The 22,095-nt window shown below is 32.1% G+C and overlaps 3 protein-coding genes across 4 annotated transcripts; 2 read left to right on the top strand and 1 right to left on the bottom strand.

Annotated features, from left to right (window-relative positions):
- Nucleotides 1–7,059: 7,059 nt before the first annotated feature.
- Nucleotides 7,060–8,685, bottom strand: LOC132696197 (large ribosomal subunit protein uL10). Its single transcript, XM_060660903.1, has 5 exons — nucleotides 8,603–8,685; nucleotides 8,325–8,416; nucleotides 7,726–8,119; nucleotides 7,302–7,663; nucleotides 7,060–7,247 (listed from the first exon to the last, which is right to left on the bottom strand). Exons 2-5 carry the CDS (start codon nucleotides 8,376–8,378, stop codon nucleotides 7,110–7,112), a joined length of 948 nt encoding a protein of 315 aa, XP_060516886.1. The 5' UTR covers nucleotides 8,379–8,416; nucleotides 8,603–8,685; the 3' UTR covers nucleotides 7,060–7,109.
- A 253-nt stretch (nucleotides 8,686–8,938) lies between these two features.
- LOC132696196 (4'-phosphopantetheine phosphatase) lies at nucleotides 8,939–11,451 on the top strand. Of its 2 annotated transcripts, XM_060660902.1 has the most exons (5): nucleotides 8,939–9,413; nucleotides 9,557–9,823; nucleotides 9,955–10,303; nucleotides 10,416–10,704; nucleotides 10,769–11,451. In XM_060660902.1, the coding sequence occupies exons 2-5, from the start codon at nucleotides 9,564–9,566 to the stop codon at nucleotides 10,957–10,959; spliced, it is 1,089 nt and encodes a 362-aa protein (XP_060516885.1). In that variant the 5' UTR covers nucleotides 8,939–9,413; nucleotides 9,557–9,563; the 3' UTR covers nucleotides 10,960–11,451. The 2 variants fall into 2 exon arrangements, with proteins under 2 accessions (XP_060516885.1, XP_060516884.1); XM_060660901.1 differs by having other exon boundaries at nucleotides 8,940–9,823.
- Nucleotides 11,452–12,148: 697 nt separating this feature from the next.
- Nucleotides 12,149–15,534, top strand: LOC132696195 (myotubularin-related protein 9). The gene is made up of 7 exons (XM_060660900.1): nucleotides 12,149–12,352; nucleotides 12,420–12,867; nucleotides 13,151–13,426; nucleotides 13,484–13,711; nucleotides 13,803–14,027; nucleotides 14,082–14,277; nucleotides 14,334–15,534. The coding sequence occupies exons 1-7, from the start codon at nucleotides 12,206–12,208 to the stop codon at nucleotides 14,509–14,511; spliced, it is 1,698 nt and encodes a 565-aa protein (XP_060516883.1). The 5' UTR covers nucleotides 12,149–12,205; the 3' UTR covers nucleotides 14,512–15,534.
- Nucleotides 15,535–22,095: the final 6,561 nt, after the last annotated feature.

The following is a 22,095-nucleotide window of genomic DNA, read 5'->3' as shown; positions in this document are numbered from 1 at the left end:
CAAAACAGTTTTTCATGAAATGATTTGTGCCTCGTCGGAATTTAGTTTAATAGAACACTGTTCATTTCTTAGGGAAGATTCACTTGTTTAATATTCTTGTTGTCTACTGCCGCAATATATCGGGTACGTGCATATTATATGGAGAATGTCATAAGTATATCTTGAAGCGATTTGATTAATTTACGATTTACATTTCACAAATACAAGTGGCAAATAAAAAAATTACTGATGTTATAATAACAATGATAAAAATATATTTGAAAAGAAACATAATACATAAAAAAAATACAACTTATTGGTTTCTAAACATAATTATTTTGTGATTATTAATATACTTAAAATTGCTTTTGATTGTTTGGAGAGTGAAATATATTCTTACCTAAACAAGTAGCGATACGTTTCCATTTTTAGGGGTTTAAGTACAATGGTTGGTGCTCAACTCATAATTATAATACTGGCTAAATTGCCTGCAAATTCTCATTTTAAAAAATCTTCAAAAATTGTTGTTTGTTGTCTCGAAAACTATATGCAAATAAACCAGGAAACATAAATTTTAAAAAATGGTACCACTCTGTTTAGCAAAGCAAAAAAATCCCTTAAACACCTGAGATAGAAACATCCAAACAGAACAGCTAATCGAAAATAATAGGCAGGAAATCTCTATTTAAGACCCAAACAAAACAATAGGAATAACGTCATATCTTAACAAAAGAAGTATCTTGGAAAAATATGAATACGTCCAAAATGACCTGCGAATAAATACATAGCAGCAGGATGTATCTGTATCGGATACAAAAAATGCTCAATAAAAGGACTGAATGCCGATGTAACCATAAAACAAATTTGGAGACATGTTTACAATATACAGCTATTGCTCTTGTTACCTAGAATACAACATGAACAATACAAAGTATCCATCCAATATAGAAACTGACACTTCTATTTACATCACAGAAACCTTGGTTATCCTTTATAAAAAAATGTCATCCTACCTTTCTGACGAAATTTTCGCTCCCGGAAAGTAGATTGTAACATTTGTAGTAATTTTTAACAGGGACAAACACCTTAATCCGATGAGTAAAAATACCTCTTCATTAGTTTGAAGTGGCTTATTAAATATTATGATTTACGGAGTAGCGTAGTAAACACGCATTCACAATTAGCCTGATAAATTGTGAAACATGAAATGGAATCCGGATTTTATTTTATAAATCTACATAAAATTTGCGTACATTTTAAAGCTAAATTAGCAGTAATTCAAAATTTTCTTGTATTGTTGGAATGAAACTATCAAACGTCAAGACGACACCACTGGCATTGGTGAAAAAATGCGAGGATCTCGAAATTACTAAATAGGTAAAAGAAAAAATGTAACTATTTTTTAACAATGTATTAAATAAGTTTTAGGTATACGTTCTGAATTTCCTAAAATGTTTAACCGTTTTACTCTTTCATGCATTTATTCAAGAATTTCTTTCGGAAGACCTTTGTAAACTATTTGTCATATTTATTAAATTTTTTGACACAGCTGACAAGCTGCTTTCAGTATTTTGAGATTAAGTATGACAATAACTTTCTAAATTGTATAAGATTTTCTGTTGCATCCGAGACGTAACCACTTTTCTCAGTTTGTAATAATGATTATTACATTACTAACCAAAACTATCTTTTCTAATTATATAAATATGATAATAACAAAACTTCACAAAGGTTAAAATGTGGTGACAACTGTTAGTTTTAGTCGCACTATCCGATTTAAATAATCTGGAGCTTGATCATATAAAAAGGTCATGCTCTGCTTTAGATTTAAAATCGCGGCAATTTATTTTGAAGTCATTAACACCGTTGACGCGTAAAAAACTTCGTCCGCAACCAGAATTCTCTTACAAAAGTTCTCTCCATTTAAGGCCATTCACAGAATTTAGGCTGTCGCTAATCATGTGAGATTAAAACTCATCTTTAGAATTCTATCTATTTAGGTCTAGAAACATTTGAAAGATTTGTTGACTTTTTCAGAATAGTTAAGAAAACGCTTTGGCCATATTTTTTTAAGCGGGAAAATAAAAAATTTCAAACCCTCTCATATAAGAGAGAACAAATCTCTTCGTATGACCTTGGTAGCCCACCGGTTGGCTACATGTCCTGTTACTGCAAACCAGAGAGTCCCTTCATAGTTATAGAGCTTTATCCAGGCTCGTCTCTTCACAGCTTCCTTGAATGATGAATGGTGATGAATGATGAATAGATGAACTGTCACATTGGCATAATATAAGGGTCTTCATGAATTAGCAAGTCTAATTTCAGCTTCGCTTGGTAGTAAAAAGATTTTGTTTACGAAGTTCTGAAACAAAATTTTAGAAAAATAGTTAATCGTCCTATGTATTCATGTAGGTGGTTAAAATTTGTATTAAGAGCAAATTTTGTTGAGTTAAAGTCGAGAATTTGTTTTGTAGCTTTAAATTTAATCCCATTTAACACCTTGGATATTTAATGTAAAGAACTTTGACACGCACTCAATATTGCTTTTTTTTCCTATCATTTTTAGGTCGGTTATTTTTTTATTCTACCTCGTATATTGTGATAAAGTCACTGCTGGTGACGACTGAAATACTTAAATTAATGTATTCGCTTATGTGTGAGGAATAATGAGGATCGAAATGCGGACAATCGAATTGCGGTAAAAATATTAATTGGAATTTATTTTGTGGTGTGGTTTTCCGCCATGTTAAAAGTCTGAACTTTATTTTTAATTGGTTAATTACAGTACCCAGTTAATTCTTTCAAGTTGAATTATTCAGTTCAAAAATATAAATCATAGGAATCATCATTGGAAATATACAAGTAATATTTAGACAGTTCATCCCACCTTCAACAAATTTAATACCCTCATTTCAAAGGAAAAATTATTGTTATGTTATTCCAAATTTTAGTGACGTTCTTTAAGTATATGTAAGTAGAAAACAAAACCAATTTTTTTTGTACCTTTTTTGGACGCTTTTTCTTTTGATTAGCTACCAAACTAACAACAATTAGCAACCTTGGTGTGTCTAGTAGTAGTCTAGTCTAGAAAATAATTGGGATTCCAGTTCTCATAATCGTCGATTGATATTAAATGAAGGTTTCTCCTAAGGCCGTCGAAATTAGCAAAGGCGCTTGTAAAATTTCCTCTTCTTCCTTTTCTTCCATACTTTTTAATGAAACCTTTCGTTTGCTTAATTTTGGTAGATTCCGGACATGATGGACATTAGGACAAACCTATACCGCTATGTATTCTTAAAAAGCTTGTAAAATATAAATTCACAAACTAATTTCTTGAAAACTAAGTGAACTTTGATCAATATTAGGAAAAAAACTGCCTACGTCGCGTAAAATTGGAAGGTTCTATATTTACTAATAATCAAGATATCGCGAAATTACAACAAAAATGGGAAAGATATTACTATATATATATATATATATATATATATATATATATATATATATAATATAAATCTATTGAATTGACGCCGAAGTAAAATCTGGTAGGACAATTATTATTCTCACATTTTTCTAAAATCTGCGCAGAAGTAAAATTGTTATGAATAAGAATTAAACTAACATGCTAGAAAATTTTAACAGAGAGTTACTAAGTTAATTAATTTGATAAACTATAACTATGCACAAAATACTCAACTGTACTACAATTTTTCATTCTCATTTTTCTTTGCTTGCGTTATAACATTCACGTTATAGCATTCCTTTTAAAAGTATTTTAATATAATTACTTGGAAATTCTTCAATCTCCCAGATTACCGAGAAACTGCGATTTCGGAGGATAATCTTTAAATTGTTTCATAATCTACGTTAACTAAAAATAAAGTTACATTATATTTGCTTTGTAAACGTAGGCGTTCAAGCGACCTGTATACATCAATCTTGCACACCACTTTATTCGATATTAATTGATGTTTAATATATGTGACACAGAAAAATTCATTTTTTACTAAATCCAGCAATTTTTTGGTTCCATTAATCAAGTCGATTTTCCATTACACTTTATAACCACTTTCGTTTCGTTTAGCGATCCGCAAACTTCAAAACAAAATTAACAATATATCAAAAATTCGCAGTTAATTTGTTACCAATCAACCCCAATGAATAGAAAATTAATTGCGCGTATCCTGGATGAAAAAAAAGAGGCGACGGCAAGTCCAATACACTCAAAAAATTAATGATTACCGTCTGAATGTTAAATACAAAAATTAACTAAGCAATACAGCAAAATCGTCTGATTTATGATCGAATCGGATGATCATTCACTGCATTGAAGGGCAAAATATTTATTTAAAGTGTCTAGCATTACTTCCCGCTGGCTGCATGGATCACGTAGGTAGATAATATTAAAATTGTAAGAAAGAAAAGAAAAACCAATATTCGAACCAACGCTGTGACATCTACCAAGGTAGCAGCCATAACTAAGCAAAATAGTTTTAAATCTGTTGATTTTTTTCAGTATGTTCTACTAATATGGTAGACCGGTATCATCGTCTCGGACTTAGTATTGAGAAATGATTTATCGCTTACAGCTAAGCTGCAAAACTTTGTTTTTTTTAAATGCGACATCCTGTATATATGTACATATATCGTCGTTTTCTTGTTATTTCATATTTTATATCAAAGGAGTTCTTTCTAGTTAGTATTGATTTTGAAGACATGTTTTTGATTTTATTTACAACAAAACTCTCTGGAACTGACTTCCCAGATGATGTAAATTTTGACTGATGTAACATTATTGACAACACTGCACCCTTTAACCATTGTATTAAATAAGTATAAAAATTATTTCTACTAATCTGTCTCACATACGTCGATATGTATTTTTTAACGAGACAATATTCCATTAGAAATTATATTTGTACTACTCCATCAGACGAGTGATAACTATGAAACAAAAATTCAATCATTTTTCGAAATAGCTACACGTAGTTAAACGTAAAATTCGTTACTTGCAGCTCTAAATGCCCAACTTCGTTAAAGTGCAAGTCAGCTGTCGGCAATTTTCTCTGATTTGCCGGGTTCAAAAAAACATACGGTCAAATTTGTCAGACGACAAAAACAGAATTAACTGACAGAAATTCGCTACCCATTGCTTTTTAAACTATTCCAAATCTCTTGGCCGATGTTCCGGAGAAATTAAACACTCGGAAGTCTCATTAAATGTTTCGCTTTCTACTGCGAACTTTATCTTAATACGAATTTGATGTTTGTTAAGTTTCCGTTCTAGTCTTTAAAGGCTGCCAGTAAAAGTTTTACCAGGTAATTTGAAAAGTTTCAGTCTTTACTTTGTGAGTGTAGTTATGCTTGACGCATATTTATTTGTCCTGTAAAATACTTAATTTCACACCGATCTAGTGTGCGGGAAGCGTCACTTTAAACGTCCGTTTCGTTTCCCACGAATCCGAGCCACTTCGGACATTTCCGCGATTTTACCCCACAGGCTTGGGAGCAATCGGATGTTTTCGGAGATATTTCCCACGCTTTGAATTTTATCTTTATATTATCTTATCTTTGGGTAGTAATTTTTTGTATTTTCAATGAATCCAATCATTAATTCTACAATATACAGAAACTGCAGTAACTATTCTTAATTGTTATGCGGTAACAAAAGTTCAAGAACACTACTAAATGGCTTCAAGTCCGCTTGAATTGGAGAGGCAAGACTATTATTTTTTCTATTTGTTCTTGAGTATCGATGTCAACAACTAATTATTATTAACCTCTCTGTGTACAGTTTTTCACAATATACGGTATGCAATATTGTGACAAAAATACGTGGCTTTTCAAAATTTTCACATTTTGATATTGTACAGTTTGTCTTAATATTGGTTTCCTTTATTATAGTCGCTCGTATATTATAGCACTTTTAAATTCTCCAGGCAAAATAAATGTCTGAATAAAATTTATTGCACCTAAACGTTGATGCATTTTAAATAATTTCAATTTGATGTACCTACCTATATTTGTAATAATAAAATTAGTTACTAGGTGAAACCAATACTGTAAAAATAGTGCAGGAGACAGGGAAATATTGGATGATTTTCATTTTTTTTTGTAGTGACTCTAAAAGTTCCTGTATTATAAGCATAGTCAGCAATATGATTATTGGTAAAAAGAACATATATTGGCGAGTGATGCATATACAGAAAACGGCCATCAACTTCGAAACTTCGATTTTAAACACTTTTTCAAACAAATTTGCTGATGTAGTAAATTTAATGAATAACAGACAATGCATACAACAATCATCGGTCCATAATGGGAACGAAAACTATAGTGCCTGTTATATTTCGCCGCTTATATTATATTATATATATATATATTACATATTATATCATATTTATAACTAACCAAAACATCGTTTGCGTCCAGCTTAAAGCAATAGATTGTTGTAAAATCTTTGATTAGTCTGTTTTTTGATAATTTTTTGTTGAATAGATCTCTCAAAAACGCACTAACACTTTGTTTCTTATTACATCAACCTTAAGTCATGGAACTGGCACTAATTTTTCATGTCAAATATCAAGGACTATTAGGGATTTCTTTAAAAAATAGTGTCCACGGATTCTTATTCAGGACTACATAGAACCAAGTTAACATTAAAAACTGTGGTCATTGGTCTAGTTACCTTTAGGTAGTCCTGAACAAACACAAATCTGTTGTCATTTTCAATTTGCAAAAATCTCTAAAACTACTTCTCGATTTTCTTCTTCAAAAAACTGTCAGCTAGCCATACCCTGGCCTTTGTAAAACAAAGGTTGTCATGGAGAAGCGAATATTCGACAGTCAAATTCGCCCGCTAATTTATATTTTAATCTTGTTTACATCCTTCAAATACCAAAATTTATTTATAATGTTTTAAGATGATACTTAGTCATTTTTGTCATTAAAATTTTTAAGTTCTTAAAATCACTTACAAAATAATCGTTATTTACAAGGTTTACAATTTACACCCTGTATAAAACCCCAAGTGCAACTCCCAATAAAAACTGAGTATTAGGGAAACTAAAAATAAAAAAAAACAACAGTTTCATTCTTTATTGACAGTCTGGCTTAGCAAAGCAACAATCAATCTAATCAAAAAGACTGAATCCCATATCGTCATCTTCTTCTTCAGACTCCTCTTTCTTTTCTTCCTTCTTAGCTTCTGGAGCAGCGGCTGCAGGAGCTGCAGCAGCTGGGGCCGCAGCAGCTGCAAACTTAGATGGATCCTAAGAAAGAAGAGTTTATTTCAAATATACATTACAACAAAAAATTTTAATTACCTTAATATACTCCTTGATTGTAGCAGCCTCCTTAAAGTCGATGTCAGTAACTGCTGCAAGGGCCAGAAGATTTTTGAACCCATTAGCGATACTATGTGGCACAGAAGCAACAGTTGGATAGCCAATTGTTAAACATACAGATGCTATGTTAGCCACTCCTGCCAAAAACCTCTCTCTTAAATCTTCAGGTTTTATGTCCAAAATGGCTGGAGCAAAAATAGTGCCAGAATCATAAACCTGAACTACTTGCAAACCGTATGAAAATGGAGAAATATTTAACATATTCAGAAGAGTTGCTTCTGAAGCACCCACTTTGTCTCCAGGCTTCAGAATGTTGACATCATTAACGATTTCAATAGTACCTAAGAAATTAAAAAATTCATAAGTGGTAAATATCCCATTAATTCAAAATTAATAACCTCACCCTTAGCAATTTTCGTTGGGATACTCAAAGCTTGAAAGAAAGAAGTTTTTTCAGGTGGTAGTCCAGTATTCTGAGCTGGGATTACAACCGGTAGAGGGGCAATAGCACCAGCACGAGCTGGGGCACGGACCTTGTTCTCCAATAATTTGTCTCTGATTTCAACAAGATCTCCACGTGTAAAAACAAAGCCCACATTGCCCTTGATATGGGGCAAAATTTTTTCCAAAGAAGGATTGGATTCAAGATGTCCCTTGATTGCTTTACGCATCATGGTGTTCTTACCCATAAGGACCACAGCAGATCCTCTGAGCGAAATGCGGATTTGCTGCATTTGCTTCGAGCCGACATTGTCTGCGCCCACAATGAAACATTTTGGATATTCTTCCAAAAGTTGCTGAAAGTTAAATTAAATTACAACTTTCAGACAAACAAAAACATCATCGGTACTATTATTATAATGAATTTCTCAGATATGTAGTCCGCACGCGTCTAGGGGTTCAACCTTTTCAGGCACTAGACTTAGGAGACGAAAAAGTATCATCATAATATTACTTTCTGCACTTTGCTATTAATAATTCCTCAAACCCAAAATTACTTACGATTAGTTTTGTAAAATAGTTGGATTTCCAGGTTGCCTTGTCCTCCCTACCCATCTTCGATTGTGGCTAGGGACTCGAATTGAATTTAAGAACTGAAAGAAACAAGAGTTGTAAGCCACACATATAGCAGGTTAAAAAAATTTCTAATTTTTTTGCATTAAAAAAAATATTAACACAATCTGTTTAAGCAAGCAATTACGAATCAACAGCTATTGCCATTTTTAAAAAATATTTTAAGATTAATATAATATTTGAAAATATAGAACCAAGTTACTTACCAAGGCGATAAGCACGGGCGAAAAGATCGTTCAATAAAGGTAGTGCCAACTTTCTCATGCTCACCAAACTTTTGCCACGATCGCGGCACAACACCAACGTTAAAAACCAAAAAAAAACTAAATTTTGAATTTTAAAAACTAATACACTTAAAATAAGTTTTATTTTTAGATAATTAACGTTATTATCTTTGCTTTTATTATGCATTAAATTTCACAAAAGCAAATTTCCATTGCAGCATTGCAACTTTATGTGATCCCAGTGTTGATATTCTGTATTCTGTGGTGGTAGGTCGAAGCCGGCAGCGGCAAATATCGAGATAATAACCGACGTTGTTTTTAGGAATGTCGTGGTTTAACTTTATACCAGACATAAATTGGCGAGAATGTCAGGATTTTAATAAGATTTATTTTTTGTTAAAATATTGATTCCGGTAGCGAATGAAAAAATTAAAGAATTGTGAATCAGTATTTGCCAACAAATAATCAGAAGTAGAAAGTAAAATTTGCAAAAATCAAAAATTCAATCCTTTTTACAAATCTAGTGCAAAATCAGATTACCCATACGGGAGATATCCAAAGTGTCTGATGAAATTGTCGATAACCGTCGATATTTATTCGATACTTCATTTCTTGCTTTGATTGGTTCGTTCCCCCAACACGATACACAGTGATAAACATTTCGTTAACTTGATTTTATAGTGTTTTCCCAAAGAACCCCAAGAAAAAAACTTCAATTCTTGTGAAAGTGGTGGTAACCGGGCGAGGAAAACTGTAAATTTTCTTTTTTGAGCATTTTTTAATTTCCTACAAAGTAATTAAATTAACTCTTATGGCATTTAAACGCTAGTTACTTGATAAGAAATACTTGAGACAACAGAGCGACTGATAACATTATTTAAGTTGAATTACAAACTCAAAATTTAATGCCATTTCACATTTCTGATTTACTTTGAGGTTAACTATGGCAAAAGATATATGGGAAAAGAAAAACCAAATTTGCCCTTTGTTAAAAGAACCAGAGGTATATAACCCAGACACAATTGATTTATTAGACAATGAGAATGCACGAAACTACTGGCTACCGTGCTTGGAAGCTATGGTGGAGAGATTTACTAACAAAGCAGGGTCTCTGAACCCAGACAATCCCGAAGCTTCAGAAATTGCCAAAATTTGTTATCAAGAATTTCAGGATTTACTTGCTAAAATTAAGTCTGATCCACTGTAAGTATAACTGATTTTGTAATATTAATTGTCTGACCGTATAGGCAAATTTGTGATGCAATCAATGCAATTGGCTGTAAACTAAGAGATAAATATTCATAAATAAAAAGTCAAAATTTTGTTTTTTGCAGTGCCCTGAAACCATTATCTATAAGGACTTTACTAGAGTTCAACGAGGACAATTTGAGGTCTCATAATTTAAAAGACGCCTGGCACATGCAAAAAGAGAGTGAATCATTGCAAGCCTTTCAAGAATTCAATGATAGATTAATTGATATTGATTCAATCAATGATTTTGAAGAAAAATGGCAGGAACTTATAAAAGGTGCCTTAGCGGGAAACGTTTTTGATTGGGGTTCTTTTGCGGTTTCTAGTTTATTGGAAACATCAACTCGGTTTGGTTTTGGTGAAGCGATGAAGACAATAGAACGAAGGCCTTGGTTTCATGATAATTTCGATGTCTGGATTACCCATTTAAATGTTAGTATTTATTTAGAACTTAGGAAATGATTATGAATTTTTGATTAGATAAACAAATAAGGAATTCCAAGTTCACTTAACATTTCAATGATGTTTCTTTTTATCATTTCAGAGGCAACCTTATAAGTGTGTGGTGATATTCGTTGACAACGCTGGTGTCGACTTTGTTTTGGGTGTGTTGCCCTTGGTGCGAGAATTTTTATCCTTAGGCTCAAAGGTGATATTAGCTGGCAATTCTTCACCCTCACTGAATGATGTAACCTACAGTGAGCTAAATGTGTACTGCTGCAAGGCAGCAGAGTATTGTAATGTCATAAAAAACGCAATCTCCACTGGAAAGCTCGTTACTGTCGAAAATGGACAACATGGTCCCTGTTTAGATTTAACCAGCCTTTCGCCAGGTGTGTGTTAATGTTTATTGACATGATGGGAATGTTTTTTAGAAAAGCAATGCTTTTTTTTTAGAACTGTGCAACTTAATAAAAGCCTCGGATCTTGTAATTCTGGAAGGAATGGCTAGAGCAATACATACGAATCTCGATGCAAAATTTACGGTGGACAGCATTAAAATGGCGGTTTTGAAAAACGAGTGGTTGGCGAAAAGTTTGGGTGCCACTCAGTTTGCTGTTATTTTTAGGTATGAACCAGCCGCGTGAATATTATACTCTGGTACCTGTTCAATCATTGTAGCTTTAAAAATGTCAGTAGGGCTGTTTTATTTATATGAGAGTAAAAATTGGTAAATTGCTAGAGTTGCTAAAAAATCATTACCTTTTTTTTCTCAATTCCATTATAACTTTATTTTGTTGTCGCATTAGCCAAGGAAATTTTATTTGGATCTCGCTATTGTTTGTGATATATAATTTTGTACTACAGTTCAGGATATTTTAACCAGATCTAAGATAATTAGGGAGATACATTTTCCAAAAAAAAAAGGGCAAAATTACTCTATTTCTAATCAAGTAAAGGAATGCGACCACAGAGCCTACATGCGGATTTAAAAAAAAATGATTGTATTTTTTTAATGTTTTAAAATTTATGCACAGGGTTTAATGTAATATATCTATGTTAATACAATCATGTAAATATGACCTGTATAGATACATATACTATATCAAGACTGTAAATATGTATTAAATTTGACTATTATAATAATCTTTGGAAGTTAATTGTTTACTTATTATCCTAGATAATAATTTAATTAAACCTCAACACACCAAATAGATTGAGCAGAGGATTGATCTGATAGTTCATATCTAGAATCTGCAGGGAAATGTCCCTAATTCTAATGTACAGAAAGTGTCAAAAATTCAAATAACTTTTTAAAACAAAATCACCTGAAAATACAAGCAGAAAATGTGTTGTGTGCGCTAGAGTTTCAATTACGTAACTTTATAACATTTGGTTATTCGTACCGCGACTGGTTTGAATGGTGGAAAAATTCTGAGAATCGTAATTAAATATGGGCATAGCTTTTCCGTACGTATATTGAAAATCTTCTCTATATAAGCGGCTAACAAGAGAGCCGCGTGTGCGACATTTTTTTCTGCCGCTACACCTAGCGTCTCAAAAATTTGATTTTAGTTACACGTTCTGGAATAATTTACCTTTTAACAGAATTTTTTTGCAATAAAACCAAAAGAGTATTATCCAAGATTCCAAACTACTTGTCCAATTGCAATTAACGCGTCAAACTTCTTTTGACGAGGATATGATACGTCCCATCCCGTGTTAAACAGGCTAAAATAAATCTCCGAAACTGATTACAGTCTTTGGTCTATATCTCATGCTTTTCTTCGTTTACGCGGATCTCTGGTCGGGTAGATCAAATATCTGTAGAATGTTCAAGGTCATCGTATACATAACCGCACTTTTTTGTATATTGTAAAGCTAAATAAAATCATGGAATTTGTGGATTTTATAACAACTCCCAAATTGGATGGAGTTATACTACACACGCCATTTCACGAAGCTATCGATGGCACGCTTTGTATTACTGGTCATCATTTAATTCTTTCCACTAGAAAAGAAAACATTCAAGAGCTATGGGTAATACAATAATTGAATATTATTTGGTTGTATATATGTTCGTTTAACTCGCTGCATATCATTTTAGTTACTCATACAGTGTATTGATGCTATCGAAAAGAAACAACCTGTCGCAAATACACCCCAAAGTGGGGGAACAATTATACTGAAATGTAAAGACTTTCGGCTGCTTCAGCTGGATATCCCAACTCCATATGATTTTCACAATATTTATACATCGATTGAACGTTTATCTAATTTAGACAAACCTGAGTTAATGTATCCCTTTTTCTATAGACCAATGTACACAATCCTCGAGGATGGTTTCACTTTATTCAGGCCAGAAACTGAATTTGCAAAATTAACTGCCTCTGATGAATGGCGCATTTCTTATGTTAATAAAAACTATACTGTATGCAGGTCTTATAGTTCAACTTTGGTTGTTCCCAAAGTCATTGATGATAATACAATTATTGCTGCAGCTGGTTTTCGTGAAGGTGGAAGATTTCCTATATTAAGTTATAGACACGAAAATGGTTGGTTTGCAATTGCTTCTTTTGTTAACCAATTCCTAATAATAATAATAATACAAGTTATGGAAGTTGAACAGGTTAAATATTGATTTACCTAAACTAAAATATTTTTTTAATAGTTTAATAGCAACTTGATTTGGTTAAAATTGTTGCACAAAAATATTTAGGGTACTACATTCAATAATAATCCTTATTTTTGGTCAGATTAATCAGGTCTGATTTCATCCTGTTTTCCTGTGTATGCTTAGACTTTTTTGATTATGATTAATTATTTTATCTGTTTTAGGGGCAGTGTTGTTGAGATCTAGTCAACCATTACTGTGTAATAACAATAAAAAATCTGCTGCAGATAAGAAAATGTTAGATTCTGTATTAGGGCCTTGTAAAAAAGGTTACATTATTGATACACGCAGCCCTGGTTTAGTAAGTCATTCTAAAGGAAAAGGAGGTGGTACTGAACCGGACGGTCATTACACACAGTGGAAAAAAATTTTCAAAAATTTAGATAAGTTAGTAAAATGTGATGGATCAGTATTAGAGCATTTTGGTAAATTAATTGAAGGTAAGTCATGTAAAACATTCTTTTGATTTGTTTAAACTGGTTAGTTTCATTTTGTAGCATGCAATGATACAGGGATAACTACAGACAAATGGTTGTCTCGAGTTGAAAGCAGTCACTGGCTAACTCATGTGCAAAATATTTTGAGTACAGCTTGTTTAGTGGCACAATGCTTAGATAAAGATGGAGCGCCTGTATTGGTTCATGACTCTTCCGGCTTAGACGCTACTCTATTAGTGACTTCTGTGGCCCAAGTCATACTTAATCCCGATTGTAGGACTGTAAGAGGTATTTTTTTGTAATTCAAAAATTCAATTTTTTTTTAAGATCATTTCAAGTCCTCCGAGTTTTTTACAGAAGAAAGTTTTTATTTTTGTAGGATTGCAAGCCCTGATAGAACGCGAATGGTTACAAGCAGGATATCCATTTCAAACAAGACATCTGAAGTTCTGCTTTTCAACTATCAAATCGAAAAACCAACAGCCCACATTTTTGTTATTTTTGGATTGTATACATCAGCTGCACTACCAATTTCCCTACAGTTTTGAATTTACTACTCCTTTATTAATTCATATTTTTGAGAATTCCTATTATAGTAATTTTGGTATATGCTAACTTTTAGGTCAGACAGTTTACTTGGTAAATTCCTTGTTTGCAGGTACTTTTATAGGGAACAATGAATGTGAGAGAAAAGAATTAAAATTATCAGAAAAAACCACGAGTTTTTGGTCATATTTGAATAGACCCGATGTTATAACAACCTTTTTAAATCCAATGTATGAACCGAACAAAGCAGCAATCTGGCCAAGTATAGCTCCAGTCAGTTTGGTGCTATGGAATGAATTGTTTTTAAGGTAACAAGTAGTGCTAAGTCAGTAATTAACTGTTGAAAACAAATAATTTTCTTCAGATGGGTAATTGATCAGAAGCACCAGCGAAGAGCAATGGTTAAAATAGAGCAACTAATTCAGAATGACAAAGACTTGAGAAGTAAAGTGATCCGTATGAGAAAGCAACTTATAGATCTGCAAAAAGAATTACAAAGTCAGTATCTAGATAATGAAAATCTACTTTTAGATGAAGGATGATCTTTGAAGTGCTTAACAACCAACTAATCGGACAATTCTTTGTCCTAGTGATCTTTCCAGAAAAATGATTAGTGCTATAAATATATATTTACTATTTGTTATCAGGTAGGATTAAAATCATATCAAAATATTATAGAACCTTTTCGAAAAAATAAGTAAAGTGTTAGTACTTTTGCTGTCTACACATCATTCTACATTTTATATCTATATGCAAATGATTTTTTTAAGAACTGAATTGTAGTAAAACATTTTACATAAATTGGATGAGCATAATATAACATATAGCTAACAACAGAACCACATCCTTGGTCGTCGGGTATATGCGAATGTTATGCACCAAAAAAGCAAAAAGCTCAGTACAATGCAATTCAAAACTATTTACGCCTGCATTGTTTAGTTTATTCGTAATAGTGAATTAACTGCAATTTTTAGACCCAAAAGAACTTCGAACTTTTATTTAGTTTCAAAAGTGTTATAAGGAATACAACTTACAATAATTTTGCCTGACTTTTATTTTTTATTTTTGCGTGTGTATTTATTTAATGAATTGCTCTCCATTTTGGTCCACCACTGTGTTCACTGTGATTTTTGATTTTTGTTAAATATTGTTTTAATTTAGATTCTAATTATTCCAATTACCGCATTTTATACTTTTTAGTTAGTAGAGTTGTTTATTTTTTTTATTACCATTTTGTTGGAAAGAAAACAGATTGCAAAAGTCTCATCTAGAAAAATATATTTGTATACTGTTATTTATGTATGATCTGAACAAGAGTTTTTAACTCTATAGCTAACTGTTATTATATTATTTTTTATACCTAAATTTAAATGTATTTAAAGGTATATTTTTTCACTTGCATTACTTGTTTTTGTGTACCTGTTGAATAAACTATGAAAATTATTATTGTATTATGGCATCCTTTATTATCTAAAAATTACTGAAATAATTTAGAGTGGTGTTGATTGTGATTGCATAGACCGGAAACGTCACTATAAAAGAAATACAAACAACAACACAAACAAATTAAAATTCATATAGGTGCGAGTTTGACGTCACTCCTCTGATTTCCACTCTTAGAGATCAACTTGCTTTTAAATAACGGTCTTCAGTTATATTTATGAAGACATTATAAAAAAAAACGCAAATTTGTATTAAAATAAAGCACTAGATTGTTGAATAACAAACAATAGAGCAGTTAATAGTTAATAGAAATTGGGATAATAAATGACCATATCGACCAATTTGTTAAAATTGGCGGTCACAAAAAATAATGTCGACACAAATAGTGCTCCAAATTAAATTTTATTATTTTAGTACCTAATAATAATAATATTTTTCGGGATCCTCATTGTATAATTTCAACTTTGTCCAAATCCTAACATATTTTTATTTTTTCATATACCCAAGTTTACTTAATTGCTGAGTGTAATTAATAATTAATTAATCGAATGAGGTACGTGCCTCAAAACTAGGATACAAAGAGTTGATTGTAAATGTAAATTGCAAATAACATCTTGTAACGCCAAATGAAATATTTTACTCTAAAGTAAGATATATTAATGTCGCATCAGGACATTTGTCGTTTGAACGTAATGTTACCAATAAATAAATTAAAATAAATAGTAATTCATTCATTCTTTTGAAAACTTATTAGTGCAGTTATAACGACTAACAAAAAAATACTAATACCTAATTAAAAAGCATCAAATCTTCACAAGTTCTTATTTGATTAACACTATGATAAATTTTGACAAAATTTAAATGAGGAATTTAAAAGTGTTACCTTATTTGTACAATTTACAATTAGAAATTTTATGTAAAATTATATACAAAAGTTATGCAAACGTCAGAACGGAATATAAACATTTTTTAAACTCCCTTCTCCAAAATTCTCAATTATGCATCAGCTGCGTTAACCACTGTTGCAAGCCACACGGGCGTTTCCTTTGTCAATTCTGATGGTCACGTCACATGTCACATAGTGAATATATTCGTGCTGTTTTGCCCATTCGAGCATTTTCGGTGCTTTAGTCACAGGTTTGGGAGCCGGTCGGAAGGTACATTGAAAACGCTGATGGTATTTTTCAAAAAATATACCCAAAAGTAATGGTAATGGTTGATAAACTTCTCCAGTCACTCGTTTACTAAACATTTATTGTTATATAAATTTAATTAAATATGGTCAAAATTATCTTTTCTTGAAAGGAACAAAAGTTTTTAGAACTTGTGAAATTTTGAAAATAATTTTTCTGTTAATTGATTTGCATTTTTTACAAAATAAATGACTTGACAAAACATATCAATTAAGTAGCTCCTCTCACAACTCCTGCAGCAACGGATTTTTAAAACATTTTTTTCTATATAACAATTGGATGTGAAAAATATCAAATATTAGAAATTGGAAAATATTATTGTCTAAAGCGACAGAGCCTTACTGTTTGTGAATGTACAAATGGTAGATTAATTTGAATCACATCATTTATGTGTCTTCTATTTCAAGTAGATTTTCTTCTGAAATAAAGAAAATAATCTCGCAATTTTTAAGTGATGTTTCGTTCCTCAGAAACAGCGTAGTGGATTGGTCAAGATGGCATCAACAACAACCTCTCGCATGCGACATGCCCTGGTCTGTGCGTTAGAGGTGTCGGATTATTATTTTTTAATCCCTTCTCGTTGTACAGGGTGTGAATGTAATTCAGCCAAAAACTTTTATTTTGCGGCGTAAGAAGTTATTACAGTTTAAACAGTAACGGTTAACAAAATTTTATGGTAATTTTCAATTTTTTTTACAAATTTCACGAACCCCTTCTAACATGCTATTGGCGTTTTTCTAATTATTTTTTGGTGCCACTTAGACGGTGTCTGTTAATGTTTATTTCTAGTTCTAGTCTAAGTATAATAAAGTACAAACGGGATATTACAAAACGTGCGAACCTTCCTTACAGGACTGCGCATATTTTCCAAATTCTTCGAAAAATTAAAATTTTCCACTACCTTACACATTCACACCCTGTATAATGAAACGGGATTAAAAAATAATAATCCGACACCACTGTTGCATAGGCCAATTATTGCCCTTTATACCACCAAAACCCGTTAAGAAAAGTTACAGCTAAGCAAAATTAGGCAACATTTTTGGTGTCTCATTTCATCTGCTGTTTAGTTTAATTTAGATTCACGTTAGAGCAGTATTGTCCAAACTCAATAAGCAACAATAATAAAATATTGTTATCCGTTTTTATGTGTATATGAGTTTAATACATTTTTTAGTATAAAAAAAATTGTGTTTGTAGTATTTTATCAAATGATCAAATATAATCACTACTTTAGAGGTTTTTGTGTGAAAATTTTGAAACAGGTTTGAGTTACAACCTAAAAGAGCTTCGATTTCCATTGCCTTTATTTGACCTAATTACACAAAGTTCAAGCAAATGGAGCAGCGTCCATCATCACGTGTAGGGGAAAGGTAGTTAATATGACATAGACGGGTAGCAATCTGCGTATTATCAAAAAGTTATTATAAACTGTATTAAGATTTTATGCTGAAATAAAACTAAGTCATCTTATCAGCCTTTTCCCTATACTGTTTAAGCTGGATACAAATTCTCTTGCGAAAATCTAGGTCAACAAATCAAACGCAATTTCTCAAAGCTGAAAATGTATTATCAAAATTTGTGACATTAAGAAATCGCTCAAAAACGCGCGAACACATAATGGTAGGTACAATGGTCCAATCGAAACAAATATGCGGGTACTCTAAATCCTATCTTCTATTAATGCGTGCACGACAATAAGGCTGTACGCGCTTAATAAATGAGCAGCGCGTGTCCCACATAACGGGCTCGAGAGTGGGATCTCATACGAAATAAATTACCTAAGACTTTATTAATAAGTGGGGTGTAAATTTGGGAAAGAGGGTTTAAAAAATCTCTGATGATCTCTATAGCCGAGCTATTTGGAACAAACGTGGGCACTCAATTTCATTAAGTACTTTAAACAAAATATTTCCTTAACCCGAGTACGTTGAGCCTAAAGGCATCGAACTAGGCTAAACCAGCGGCGTGCCCGTGTGGACCTTTTGTCCACTTTAGACACTTTGGCCAATCAAAACTAGCAATAACATTTGGCAAGGGATTTTTTAATTGATTGGGAGTGAATGCGAAACTTTCCAACGAGAACTTTATGACACTTGCTTTAAAAAACACCTTATTCACCCTTTCACACTTTTGACAACCCGCATAAATGGTGAGAAAGATTAAGATCAAATTTGTCAGGTAATATTTAACCTGATATAAAATCCTAATGGAAAAAATCTAAAACGCGTACACTCAACTTCTGTTCGATTCTTGCCAGTATGGACTGGGTGTATTTGGTAGAGCAAATGTATAATGAAATGCAAATTTTCTCTTAATGTATTAAAAAATGAATTTTCATTCATAACGGACCAATTTGGTAAACATCCATGGCACATTCCATTAAATAAAATTATATGTAATAAAAGCACCGACAAAATAGTTTATGCTTGATAAACATAATCGTCTATTAATGCTAGGATGAGCTGCACCAAAATATTCTAGGGCCTGCCTAGCCAAGATATACATTAAATTAATGCAAAAAAATCTTCAATAATAATATTTGGTGACAAATTCAAGGTAAAGAAATAAAATGTTCCCACATTGGTAGAAATTTGGGACTAGATTTCGATATTAATCTTCGTTTTAAACCTCATGTTAATAAGATGATACGCAATGCATGTGGTTATAGCCAAAGACACATTTGTTGTCAAAGTCATTAAAAACAAGGTTGATTGATTTGTTGGTTTTAAGTAACTTTAATTTTTGTGATATTGTATATGGCCCATGTTTGGATTTGTGTGACATCGATAGAATACAAAGGGTCCAAAAGACGTGTTTGCGTTTCATTTATATTATACGTACCAGGGATTCAGTTTCATATAAACTTAAAGAAACAAAATAACTAATAATGGAAATTTGGCGTAAATTACATTCAGTTACTCTGTTTCATAATATAATATTGAATAAGTGTCCGCAGTACCTTTATAATAAAATCAGTTTTCGTACTGACGTGCATATGCTGAACTTGAGATTTCGTGGCTCTTTCACAGATCTTTCTCTTATAAGGTCTATAAGCTGTATAATAGAGTTCCGAACGCAAGCAGAAAGCACCTTCTCGAGAATGATTGTGTGTACCATTTTTACTAGAGTAACTTCTAGAGTATTTAGTGTATCGTAACAAGATTTGCTTTGAATAAATGGTATAAAAAGAGGAGAGTCTAGAATATTTCCCACTTTTCGGTCACTTCTGGTTTCGCCAGAAATGACTCCGCCTTCAATTTGTCAAATGCGACTCACTGAATGTTGAGACATTCTTGGTTTTCTGAGACTTTTAATAATGCGTCTAGGTGGCCATAATTGGATGGAAACTAAGAGACTCAGTTAATGCCACGATTGCAAAGTTTTTGTGACTACATTTACGTCTCAGCCTTTTTTAAATGGCGACGCTTTTTGGACAAACACTTGTCGAAAAAAGTATTTTTTGAAGAATCTAACGATACTAATTTATATGGGATTGGATTAAAAATTAGTTAATAAATTAAATACATTACCAAGTAAAATATTATACTGGGGATAGTAATTCATTTACTTTTGTCAAGGATTGTCAGAAATCTAAAAATATACAGGGCGGCCCATTTAAACAATTAAAACCGGAAGTGATCGAAAAGTAAAACATCCCAATTTTTTTTTCTAAAAGAAATAGCTTTACTCATATTTTCGTTAACACCCGGTATATGTTAGTATTCCCCGAAGTACTTACTGCGATGTTAAAAATATTTTAGCTGGTTTTAAAAGTTGTTCTAGTTATGAATCGACAAAAAAAGTGCGGAAAGAAATGGGTAAACTATGAACATATTACTTTGTTTCGTATACAGTCACCCATTTCCATCAATATGTTCATGATTCACGTTAACTTATGGGGGTAAATGGGGTAGATGGTAGGTAACCTAAAACTATTTGATCTTTCGGTCACAATATTAAAATGACATTTTTATTGGTATCCGGGTTATTCAAGTAAATCGTTCTAAGATAGCAGGAAGAAAAATGGAGACATTTTTATAAACAATAGTATAACATTACATCAAATAAAAATCCTTTATCGTACGTGAGGTTTAAAATCAAAAAAAGGGTTTAAATTCGTGCAAGTGTTAATATAAAAAATTGGTAAAGATCTCAAGAATAGCTCAAATTGTTCTTTTGCTATTTACGTACGTTTTGGCTAGCTGAAGCTGCACCAATGAAATTGTTGTCATATTAACACATGGGTACTTACTATATTTTTTAAAACTAGATGAAAATTACTTTTCCAACATCCTGCATGGTTTGTAATTTTATCCTACATATATTAATAAAATAAAATATCGCTTTTTATTTTTGACAAGGTAACGGATGATGTGAAATTTGTTAAAATATGTTTACCAGATATAAACTTTCTCTGTCGCTCAGAATGTTCGGGATTTGGCTGCTGGATGCAGGTATGGAATTCTGGTACCTAAACATAACGCCAAAAAGTTTGATTTTTTTTTTAATAGGCGTCAGCTTACAATTTACTTGATTGCTCACACAAAATTATAACGAAATAATTACAGAATACAGAAAGGGATAAAAAGGAGTCATTAGTGCAAAGAGAAATTAATGTACACATCCCAAAAACTGATGAGTTATAAGTCGACGGGAAAATGGAAATGGTGGGCGTTACCAGTTTGCATTTGTTTTGCACAGTTACTTTCAGATATAAATTAAAACTTCCTAGAACGTTTTTTAAACTTCTTTGCAAATTCCACGGGGTTGCAGTGGAGCATTTCCAAAACATTCCCACACATGAAAATAACTATCAAATTGCACGAATAAACGAACGTGAGATATCTCGCACCGAGTTTTCCTTTGAAATGCGATATCGCCACTATAATAATTCATTTATCAGTGATGTGCCGACTTGCAGTTTTCAGGTTCGAAAAACAAAGCTATATATTATACGAAAATCTTATTAAATTAGATTATGCATTTGAATCGCAGACGATTTTTGTGATTATTTTTTACGGGATGCCAAATGTCAATAATATCGACAACAATAATATGAGATGAAGCTTCATAATCTTGGTAGTGAGGAGCAAAATAAAATACTGGAAACATTTTTCCTTAATTTAATTAGTTTTCCATAATATAAATAACCAAAAATAATGGATTTTTTTCCCACTTTGAAACCGAAAAAAAGAGAGAACGTATTTAGTGTCGCTAAGCAAATTATTTATAACATATTATGCAAGAAGGAAGGAACAGAGCGAGATTTAAACAAACGAGCGTCTGAAGAACATTATCAACGTGTTGCATATTATACTATTTCTAGGCCAGTGCTATTTCCGAGAACATCTGAAAGTCGCTATTAGGTACATTTTTGCAAAAGAACACAAATATATCCAGTGAGTGATGTGTGACGTAGCCATAAAAACTGACAAATATGAAAATACCATCAGTGGGTAAAATCTGCCCAAAATATCCGATAGCTCT

This window comes from Cylas formicarius, unplaced genomic scaffold (assembly GCF_029955315.1).
Source record: "Cylas formicarius isolate icCylForm1 unplaced genomic scaffold, icCylForm1.1 PGA_scaffold_1__22_contigs__length_36826433, whole genome shotgun sequence".
NCBI classification, from domain to species: Eukaryota; Metazoa; Arthropoda; class Insecta; order Coleoptera; family Brentidae; genus Cylas; species Cylas formicarius.
The sequence above is the reverse complement of the archived record's forward strand: the minus strand, read 5'-3'. Positions and strand labels throughout refer to the sequence as shown.

What these genes read in the sequence shown, in the direction of transcription:
- LOC132696197 (XM_060660903.1), bottom strand. Translation starts at nt 8,378, where the DNA reads ATGGGTAGGGAGGACAAGGCAACCTGGAAATCCAACTATTTTACAAAA. An exon ending in CCCAACGAAAATTGCTAAGG is followed by an intron (nt 7,664 to 7,725) that starts GTGAGGTTATTA and finishes TTAATTTCTTAG; the next exon opens with GTACTATTGAAATCGTTAAT. An exon ending in CAATCAAGGAGTATATTAAG is followed by an intron (nt 7,248 to 7,301) that starts GTAATTAAAATT and finishes CTTCTTTCTTAG; the next exon opens with GATCCATCTAAGTTTGCAGC.
- LOC132696196 (XM_060660902.1), top strand. Translation starts at nt 9,564, where the DNA reads ATGGCAAAAGATATATGGGAAAAGAAAAACCAAATTTGCCCTTTGTTA. An exon ending in TCTGGATTACCCATTTAAAT is followed by an intron (nt 10,304 to 10,415) that starts GTTAGTATTTAT and finishes TTATCATTTCAG; the next exon opens with AGGCAACCTTATAAGTGTGT. An exon ending in TTTAACCAGCCTTTCGCCAG is followed by an intron (nt 10,705 to 10,768) that starts GTGTGTGTTAAT and finishes CTTTTTTTTTAG; the next exon opens with AACTGTGCAACTTAATAAAA.
- LOC132696195 (XM_060660900.1), top strand. Translation starts at nt 12,206, where the DNA reads ATGGAATTTGTGGATTTTATAACAACTCCCAAATTGGATGGAGTTATA. An exon ending in CGATTGTAGGACTGTAAGAG is followed by an intron (nt 13,712 to 13,802) that starts GTATTTTTTTGT and finishes TTATTTTTGTAG; the next exon opens with GATTGCAAGCCCTGATAGAA. An exon ending in TTCCTATTATAGTAATTTTG is followed by an intron (nt 14,028 to 14,081) that starts GTATATGCTAAC and finishes CCTTGTTTGCAG; the next exon opens with GTACTTTTATAGGGAACAAT.